Source organism: Gossypium arboreum, chromosome 13 (genome assembly GCF_025698485.1).
Source record: "Gossypium arboreum isolate Shixiya-1 chromosome 13, ASM2569848v2, whole genome shotgun sequence".
Lineage (NCBI taxonomy): Eukaryota > Viridiplantae > Streptophyta > Magnoliopsida > Malvales > Malvaceae > Gossypium > Gossypium arboreum.
Window position 1 is genome coordinate 125,278,403 of NC_069082.1, and position 10,618 is coordinate 125,289,020.

The 10,618-nt window shown below is 34.7% G+C and overlaps 2 protein-coding genes across 2 annotated transcripts; one reads left to right on the plus strand and one right to left on the minus strand.

The window, feature by feature from the left end:
• The first annotated feature begins 1,119 nt into the window (after positions 1–1,119).
• Positions 1,120–4,378, plus strand: LOC108461404 (uncharacterized). Its single transcript, XM_017761249.2, has 7 exons — positions 1,120–1,184; positions 1,386–1,595; positions 1,851–1,936; positions 2,055–2,201; positions 3,051–3,174; positions 3,341–3,627; positions 3,869–4,378. The coding sequence occupies exons 1-7, from the start codon at positions 1,139–1,141 to the stop codon at positions 3,959–3,961; spliced, it is 993 nt and encodes a 330-aa protein (XP_017616738.2). The 5' UTR covers positions 1,120–1,138; the 3' UTR covers positions 3,962–4,378.
• Positions 4,379–4,759: 381 nt separating this feature from the next.
• LOC108461276 (potassium channel AKT1-like) lies at positions 4,760–10,252 on the minus strand. Its single transcript, XM_017761071.2, has 11 exons — positions 9,777–10,252; positions 8,170–8,535; positions 8,014–8,071; positions 7,602–7,922; positions 7,268–7,513; positions 7,080–7,178; positions 6,967–6,999; positions 6,695–6,880; positions 6,312–6,506; positions 6,081–6,156; positions 4,760–5,819 (listed from the first exon to the last, which is right to left on the minus strand). Exons 1-11 carry the CDS (start codon positions 9,938–9,940, stop codon positions 4,936–4,938), a joined length of 2,628 nt encoding a protein of 875 aa, XP_017616560.1. The 5' UTR covers positions 9,941–10,252; the 3' UTR covers positions 4,760–4,935.
• Between the last annotated feature and the right edge of the window lie 366 nt (positions 10,253–10,618).

The window sequence follows — 10,618 nt, forward strand, 5'->3', positions numbered from 1 at the left end:
AATTGGTCAATTTTAGCCTCTATACTTTTCAAATTTTGGAATTTAATCCTAACCTATACAATAACAGTTAATTTTTTTTTGGTTAAATTGAATTATTAGTCATGTGCTATGCATACAGTTGTAGATTTAGCTCATTTTCTCCAATTAGATCATTCTAAGTCCCCATACTTTTCAAATTTTGAAATTTTAATATTGATGTAAATGACAATTATTAACCCATTAATTGGAATTTTTGTGAGTAATTTATGAAAATAATAAGCTGACACGACATTACGCATATTATAATATGTTTGACGTATTAGATTTTGAAAATAGCATAATGTTACTTGATGAATTTAACAATTCTTGTCGATTGAAAATTTAAAATTTAGAAAGTACAGGGACTAAAAATGACAACATAAAAGTACAATAATCAAATCTACAATTTTTGCAAGGTATAGGAACTAATAGTAAAATTTAATCTATTATTTAAGCTTATTTTTCAATTTTTGTTCTCAAGTCTAACTTGAGCTCGATTAAGATCATTCTTATTCGAGCTCGAACTTGTTCATTCTTAATCTCTTCTTATAGATAAAAATATAATATAATAAAATAAAAAACTTGATTAGGTTCGCAACTCGTTCTAATTAAGTACTAGGGAATTTAAGTTCAACTCAATTAATAATTCGAGCTGCTAGAGCTCGGTTCAATAATCATGAAATTAAATTACACCTTGGTTGAGTTTAACTCAAATAATTTAGTAGCAGTGGCAAAGCCAAGGGCCTTGTAGGAGCCCCGACTCCCGTAAAATGAAAAAAATTTCATTTAAGTCCCTTTATGATTTATAAAATTTTAAATTAGTAATGGTAAAATTACACTTTGCCCCCCTAAATGATAAAAAAAAATATTTAATCATTTAAAAAATTATAAAAATATAGCTTATTAAAATGATAAAATTACACTTTTAGTATTTATATCCCATTTACATCCTAGGTCCTCACCTTCCAATCTAATAAAAAATGGTTTATTCAAGAAAAAAAAGAGACGACCGGAAATAACAGTTTTGGTTGGACCCGATTTGGCCCATACTGAAACCCATTAATCCGATTTGGCCCATATTGAAACCCATTAATCTATCTTACTATAAAATAAGATAAACATGAAAAAAAAAACCATCAAATTCCCAAGGAAAACGAAAATACAAGGTACGTAATTTTTTTTTTTTAATTATCCGCCATTTTTGGACCCTTTCAACAATTATACCTAATTTCAGTTCCTTCAGGACAAGAAGATGAATTTTTATTTTGCCAAATTCTATATTTTCTTTTTGTTAATTCAAAGCGTTGATTTTTTTTAATGATCGATTCGTTTGATTGCTGAATTTTTGGTATTTGATATTTGGCTAGGTTTGTTTTTGGGTTTTATTATTCGATCAATGTCGGGGGAATTGCAGTTAGAGCCAGCAGGTGCTCGAAACCCTAGTGATTCTGATCCTCTTTTAGGAAACCAGATCGATTCGCCGTCGCCGGCGAGTTCGAGTGAGATTCGGAGTGAAGATATCGAGAATGGTTCGGCTCCTTGTTGCCGCATTTGCCTCGAGTGCGATGGTGAAGAAGGTAAAATTTTTTTCCTTCTTTCCTTTGATTTTTCTTTTTGTTTGTAATTATCGATCTTAAGTTTTTAGCTTGAGTTTGTGAACTATGAATATGATGATATTAAATTAATTTTAAGGTGTAATCAGGGTAGGAAACCAATTCGGAGATTCATATTTTGGCAACATATTTCGTGTTGAGTTTTGGCATACTGTTGAATTTAAAAATTTTATGTTATATACAAAACTTGACCTATGTGTTTTTGTTTTGTTTTTGCAGATGATGAATTGATATCTCCATGTATGTGCAAAGGCACCCAACAATTTGTTCATCGTTCTTGCCTTGATCATTGGCGTTCGGTAAAGGTAAATAAACCTGGTTTATTCAACCTGAATTTGAAGGCTAAGTTCTAGAGTTTCGTATGGAATTTATGTTTTGGTACTTAGTAATTGATCTAATGTGATCTTCCTTTTGTTTTGATAGGAAGGGTTTGCTTTCTCCCATTGCACGACTTGCAAGGCTCAGTTTCACCTTCGAGTTGAATTGTTTGAGGACAACTCTTGGCGTAAAATAAAGTTCAGACTTTTTGTTGCAAGAGATGTCTTTCTCGTATTCTTGGCCGTACAAACTGTAAGTTTTCTTACTCTTCTATATGTGCGTTCAACTGGCTAATATGATTGTTACATACCTTTTAATTAACAACCTCTTATTCTTTGCATTCATCTGTTATTGCTAACTTTGATATATCTGTATGGTGATTACTTTTTGGGTTAAGTTTGCACCTACTCGTAGAAGAAATTGCAGCCTTTTATGGATTTGAGTTTGATCTATTTTTTATGGTTGGATCCATGAAGCCTCATCTCAGCACAAGTGTGTGGATGCTTTAGAACAATTCCATATCTTTTTGCTGATACATTCATTGTAAAAGAGAACTTTGTCAAAATTCCTAACCCAAGTACGGTTCTAAGAAAAGGAATTGAACCGCCTATTTTGAGCAAGGAGAACAGGCCATTCAACAGGGGGATTCTGAAATAGTAGAGGCTTGGTTTGATCAAGCCACTGAGTATTGGAAACCAGCTATAGTGCTTACTCCTGGTAATTAAATTGAAGCGCAGAATTGGCTAAAGATCACGTGGCGTTTCAAATAAGAACAAGGGCTCTCTGTTTATTTATTATTATTATTTTATGATTCGAAATTCAAATTAGAAAATTCTATTCCTATAAATTCTATTCTTATTCTATTAAATTTCTATTAAATCCATTTAATATTTCTGTTGCCTTCCTATTTATGGAAAAAAGAAGGGAAAATTTTATTCCAATGAGGGCTGTAGCAGGGTGGAAGAGGCTGATATAAGGATCTTTCTTATCCAAGTCTTTTTTCATGCTTAATTTGAAGATTGAGGACCAAAACAAAGCTGATTGATTCATTTTCAATTGCCTTGAGATGGTTATCTTATGATGTATTTATCTGTTCTTCAGGTCATTGCTGCAATGGGAGGCTTTGCATATGTCATGGATAAAGATGGGGCTTTTCGGAAATCATTCAGTGATGGTTGGGATCGTATACTGTCAAACCATCCTATACCATTTTATTATTGCATAGGTAAGTTTCCCTGATTTTTTGCTCACCTTTTTCTATTGTATACTGCAGGTACCTCATCTAAACATTCCTTTGTGCATTGATAGTGTTTAATGCATGAGTTAGCAGCATATGCCAATTTCTGTTGTAGCAAGATGATAAACTCACCCATTTTTTCCATGTTTCTTAGGGGTGCTTGCCTTCTTTGTGTTGCTTGGATTTTTCGGGCTCATATTGCATTGCTCCTCTCTCAATAGCAATGACCCACGAATGGCTGGATGCCAGAATTGCTGTTATGGGTGGGGTATATTGGATTGCTTTCCTGCATCTATGGAAGCATGCTTTGCACTTGTGGTCGTTTTCGTTGTAATCTTTGCCATTCTGGGGATAGCTTATGGTTTCCTTGCTGCCACAATGGCAATTCAGCGGATCTGGCAGAAACACTACCACATTCTTACTAAGAGGGAGCTTACTAAGGTAAATATCGAGAAACACTAGCCTTATTATTATTTCTTTGGGCCAATCATGCCACTGGTTCAGTGGCAAACTTGTGTGTGTTTCAAGTTGATTGGCATGAGGTTCAGGGTTTGATCCCTATGTTTGTAAACCCTTTTTCCCTTTCACCACTGTAATGTAATTGTTCACTTGTATGAAAAATAATAATTATTTCTTTGGTCCTATTATCACTTATTAAATCTCTCACATTTGTCTTTCACAGGAGTACATTGTTGAAGACCTTCACGGCTCTTATACCCCACCTAAACTTGATCCAGAACACGAAGAACGCTTGAAAATGATGAAGCTTTTGTAGTTAAATGAAGTGAAGGAGGTGGTGAGGAAAGCCATAAGAGGTATTTGAGTCTTTCCAAATTATTCAGAATACAAAAAGATAAAATTTGGTCGGTTCCTTGGCCATTTTTGTCAAAAAGAGTTGAGAAGGAGGGGGAGGGGGGAGAGTAATGTCCTTTTTTGTCCCTAAATCTCACTTTGAAGTCTTTACATCGGTATTGCTGACAGTGAACAAGGTAACCAGCCGTGCTGGGGTGGCGGGGGTGCATAATAATCTGTGCAGTTATATATATGTATCTTCTTTCTTGATGTTTTGTCTAATAACAAACCATACTTTGCCTATGAAAACCGTTGAGTAGGTAAATTGTCCTTATCTCCACATTGTTCTACCAAATATACTTTTGCCTATTAAGATTTTATAAAAATCATTACTTCAAAACATTGTTCCAAATTCAGAATTTAAAATAAATAATTCATACAGGATTCTTCAGAAAGTGATGTATAATAGATCTGAGTTGAAACCCTAACGTACCTTCCATTCTCATTCTATTATCTTTATAAAAAAAATTTTGATTGATACTTTTGGAATTTGGATGGTTAATCCTTTGGTTAAATTATGTTCTACTTTTATTGTAACAAGTTCCTTTGCTAAAAGATTTATGACATCAAATCATGCAAAACAGAGAGATTAGAGATTAAATTCTAAAAGATGTATGACATCAAAATCATGCAAAACAGAGAGATTAAATTCTAAAAGATGTATGATATCAAAATCATTAGTTCATCAACCACCTGAAATAACTTAACAATAATACAAGGGTAATGTAAATGTGCAATTTTTATTGATTTTTCTTTTAACTACTAACGAATAAATATTACACATTTACAACCTGATTAAGTACTCCAGGTCAGGATGAGCTCAGCTATTTTTTTTTCCCTCTCCTGGATTTTCTATTGTAAAAATAGTCAAAGAAAAATGTAAAAGAAAAAAGGGTTTTACCCAATGCAATGGGGTACTTGACTATGTTGTTGATGTTGCATTTGACCATCACTAACAAAAACAAGATGGTCACCATCTCTAATCACTTCAATACCATCAATTTCAGCTCCTTCTTTGCTCACCACTTTACCACCAATGATCCCAAACTTTTTAGCACCCATCTCAAGCAATTCCTCAAAGTTCCCTGGAAGTGAAACAAGCTTCCCAATGGTTTGTCCCTTTTCTGGACAACTTATTACAACTCTAGCAGAGTTGACAACACAATCCTTCACACCCTTAGGTTTATGTACTGACAGTAGCAAATCTTTCTCCATGTTGTTTGCGGCTGACATTATCCCGAACAGTGAGTTGTGGAAGTTACTTGTCCTACGTCTCCGCCGGGATTGGCTCCATGATCCATCTGTAACATCCGGTGCCACAGGACGGATCACTGGCTCACTTGTAAACCTCCCGAGGTACCGTGTCTCAGCCTTCTCCGGGATTGACATGATAGATTGAGTTTTCATCTCTTTTCTTGATTCAAACATTGTCTTTATTTCTTCGTGTCCTTGTTGCTCAGCTAGCTCCCTGGGTGTCCAACCATGAACATCAGGTTTGTCAATGTCAGCACCTTGATCCACAAGGTACTTGACTATTTCAACGTTGCCTTCACAAACCGCAACATGAAGAGCTGTGGTTCCGTTGTGCCTCGGACGTGTGAGATCGCCACCGTATCGAATGATTTCTTTCAGCAAGTTTAAGTTGTTCTGCTCAGCGGCAGTGCAAGCATAGTGACCTACATCTCCAACATTGATGCTTGCTCCGTTTTCCTTTAGCAGTTTAGCTACTTTATCATGGCCAGCTAACATTGCCTCCCATAATGGTACATTTCCTTCTGAATCTGCATAACATAAAATTAAACAAATCAATTGCATTGTAAATCATGTTCGGGTTAAGATCATAAAAGTATAACAATAATCCTAGTCGTGTTATATTCATATTATTTTTTCTGTTATAATCATGCTATATAAATCTTTACACATTAATGTATTTACAATCTTGTTCATGTTATTTTTTTCGTATTGCAGGGTCTAACTTAAAATATGGAAATTTATATATGAGGAAAGATAAAGTGTTATAAACATAAAGACCTGGAGAATACCTTTAACGTTTGGATCTGCACCATAATCCAGTAAGAGAAGAACGCAGTTCTCACTTCCTTTTGATGCAGCTATATGCTAATTTTGCACCAAAAAAAAAAAAAAAGAAATAAAAGAAATTGTTATATATACATGTATGTGTATATATACATATATAAACAAATTAATAATGACTGAGCAACTCTGGGGTCCTGGCCGAATAAAAAAAAAAAAACCTAAAGATTCTGACTAACCAAAGCTGTTCTTCCATTGTTGTCTGATTCATTAGGATCAAGCCCCCTTTTCAATAGCTGATTCAGCAACAAGTCATCTCCCCTGAGTGCGGCGAAGCAAAGGTTGAGAGGTAGGTCCATTCTCCCTCGAGCTAGCATGTTCTCGGTCTCAATTAAAACTCCTTCCATAATTGGGTCATTCATGTCTTTCAAATGCTGCCCCAAACAAAGAACTCCAAGACTAAATATGTATAAAGGCTATAAGCCTATTCTGACATTTTCAGTTGATTTTCTTTCTGCATATTTCATCATATTACTGTGTATATCGCGTGGTAACAAGGTTAAAAGGGTTTCAAGGGATTATATTAGTCGGTATGTTGTATGGTTAAGTGCAGCATGTATACCTGAAGGAGATTATTCATGATTATGGTCCCATCTCCAACATTGGCCTGAATGATATTAAGGAATGCGGTCCGGTTTAGACGAAGTAGTTGGCACAATCGTTTTGTACGTACTGTAAAGAGCTGTGGCCTATAACAAAGTACTCCGATCTCACCACAGAGATCACCTGCTTTTGCCTCTCCAACAACCTGAAAATCAGTCCGGATATTAGTTCAGTTAGCGTCCTTTCATGGTTATAGATTGCTAAGGCTGGTGTTTGAGTGTTAGAACTTGCCTGCTCAGCTCCATTTTTGAGAACCAATAGATCCTGAAAAGCAATACAAAACATTAAGGACCCAAAACATGAACAAGAGTTGCAGAAACTTGAACAAGAAGTAATGTTTTTACCACGGCGCCAGTGACAAGGATGTAGAAATCCGTAGGTGCTTCATTCTGCAGGATGACATCTTCTTTTGGAGGAAAATATTCAGCTTTCATCTCTGAGACCTTAAATCATTTATCGACAAAGATGTAACCTCGGCATGTTTGGACTTGATTTCAATATAAAAGCTTTTAGCAAGTTTTGAGTTGATTACCAGCTGAAACAGCAAGTCATTGGAAACACCGCGGAATAAGTAAACTTTATCCATAAGAGAGTAGAAAAGATAATGCGAAATGCTCGACCGAATGGCTTTAGGAAGCGAATCAATAATCTCTTGCTGCTGCAGTCCCTCGGAATCTGTCCTGAACTTCAAACATAAATGTGCAAGCATCTGATCTTGTAGGCGATGGGGCAACTGGTTTCTCAGAGCAAAACTCGAAGCTGCTTGAATGGTATCCCTCTGAGACATAAACAAAGGGAAGTTGATCAAAAGACTAAATTGAAAACCAGGGCGAGCAGAAGCAGTAGGCAATAAGAAATACACTCACAAATCTTCTAGTTCGGCTTGTTCCATGGACAACCAAGTTCGTCATGTTTCCGATCAAGTATGCTGTCAACCCAAGGTTGAAGAGCATGTAGAAAATGGTAAACACCATCTCCCTAGTATTCACAGGATGCAAATCACCATAGCCAACAGTGGTCAGTGTAGTGATAGACCAGTACATCGATGTCACATATCGTATCCACAAGCTCTGTTCGAGGAAATTGTCTCCAAGTGAGAGTGCAATCCATGTTCTTCCCGGATCATGATATCGTGCAGCTATATAATAATAGAAACATCCAGCACAATGAACTGCAAAAAGTGTAACCTACAAAAACACCAGAGTTCCATGAATGCTGCATCACAAGAAACAGCAAAACTTTCAGGTAAATTTTCCCATTATGTTCTGTTATACTTACACAAATAAGCTTTGCACATCGAACCCAAAAGTAGTTGTAATTCTTGTCTTTCTCCATTCTGTTGTAATAAAACAATGCCATGTCATAAATATACCGAAAGTCAATTCAAACCAAACCGTTATCACCAGTTGATGAAGGTGAAAACAACTCTTGTACCTGGAAAACAATGCACTAACTCTGCGCAGACGCCAAAGGCGAAGCATATTGAACAAGCCATAGGAACGCAACGGCTTAGGGGAGATTTTCTGAGCGAGTTCTGATGGTATTGTCGATATAATGTCGAAAGCCAGCCACGAACTGCTGTACTTCCAAGCGATCTTCTTGTGATCATCGATGAGTAGATAGGTTGTTTTATCAAGGTATGCAACAAAGAATGTGAGGATAATATCCATGGCAAAGAATCCATTAACAACATTATCAGTAATGGAGAGTGGTGATTCAGGTTTCTTAAGGAACCCAAACTCCAATGGTGAAACCCAAGCTGTATAGATGACTAAACTAACCAGAAAAGTCTCCCATACCCTGCATGAATCAATTCAAATGTATCAATTTCAAGCAACATGTGTTCCTTTTTGTGGACTTAGAATTTGCATAAAACCTTTTCAAATCTATTCAAAGTTCCTTGTATCATAAGACAATAGGGTCTACACCAACTCACAAGGTATTGACTGCTTTAGTCATTAGATCTTTACAATTTTATCTCGAAAAAATGCTTCATAGTGTTTTCTAGGACATCTAATCCAAAGCCGGTCTAATACCAAATATCACAGTTCATACCAAGTGCAAGGTATTGCATGCTTCGACCCATTGTTGTATTGAAAAGTAGGGTTTAAAGAAGTCTCTATATTATCATCCTAGAAGAAAGACAAAAGTAGCAAGGAACTGTAAAAGTCTAAAGTCTCTATATACCATGCCCCCACAAGTTTGATATTATTATCATTATTTTTGAAAACAAACAAAAAGTCTATTTGAATGCAAAAAGACAGAAAGGCAAAAGCTGATACTATTGGAGAAACAGAAACTTCAAAGTGATCCCATGACAGTCAACCTTTGGATTCTCAAGCCCCCTAATCAAGAACAGCTTTATAGTCTTTGGGTTCAGACTATTCAACAAACACATTGTAACAAGAATAATAAACATATTACTGAATTAAAAAACACAGTCACACACAGTTTTTTCTAATATAAACAAAAAAAAAGGAATAGTTTTAACATATTGCTTCATAACAATAAAGCTAGATATATTCATCACAGAATTAGCAGAAGAAAGAACAGGGAACTAAATACTAATAAAAAGATTAAAACAAGGAAAAAATTGTTATTAGGTAACAGAAATCATATATAAACTAACCCATTAAATTTTAGCTCAATTATATCAATATTCTTAATTGGTATAATATTATTATTGGTGGTGTCTTATCATGAGAAGTTTTAAGATTTATATAAAAAACAAACACTGGGCTATGAACCGAAGTAAAGAACGAGTTTAACATTAAAGAATACCAAAAAAGGAAAAAAAATATATTTTACTTTGTCATTTCGAAAAAACAAAATATCTCACGAGATCCAATGGCGTGGGATTTTCCCCAATACCCACCACCGCCTCATTCATGAGCCTTTGACAATGTTCACAGACAACCCCCAATATGAGGAAAAAGCTTGAGTTAATCTTTTTTTTTTTTAGAAAAGCAAAAAAAAGAAAAAAGAACCCAGAGTTGAAAAACAAGAAAAAAAAAAAAAGCTACCCTATTGCTTTATTTCACCTGTAACGACGATCATAAGGAGAAACGATGAATCTCTTGAGCTTGACTCTACGGTTACTTCTTGCTCCAAGCGAAGGGAGTATACCAGTTGATAAGCTGTAATGGCTGCTTTCTCTCGATATTTGTTCTATATCTTCTTGCCCACATACTGAAACTCGAAACATTTGGCTCTTTTTCTTTCTTATGATAATACACACACACACACTCTCTCTTTCTCTCTCTATTTCTCCCGCCTTCTTTTCCTTCTTTGGCTCTCCATATCTATATATACATGTGTATGTGTGTATGGATGGATGGATGGTGCAAATAGTTCTTTTTTTTTTTTTTTTTCTTCACTTACATGAAAACTCGTTTGGTTTGGTTCGGTTCGTTGTGGTTACAGTTAATTTTTCTTCACTTACAATTTTACCCCTATATAACGGAGATCCTTTTTCTCATTTTTCCCGTTTTGGTCAACGTCTATCTTTGCCGTTTCAATGTTCTTTTCTGACTGTCCATTTTATAGTATAAATAAAATGTCTCGTTAAGCATACATAAATAAAATTTATTTAGTAAAAATAGTTATAATGTTAAAATCTGTTTTTCAATATTTTTAAATTTAATTTTTTAATTAAATTTGACAATTAATATTTTAAATAAAATCATATTATTTATTAAAAATAAAATTTTAACTAAAATATTAATTTTTAGTGATATTGGTATGACAACCCGCATGGCAATTAATGTATATTTTGTGTTAACATGATAATATTTATCTTATATGTTACTGTTAACAAATAATTTAAAATTATACAAATATTCATAAAATAAAATTTGAAAAATTATAAATTATTCATAAATTC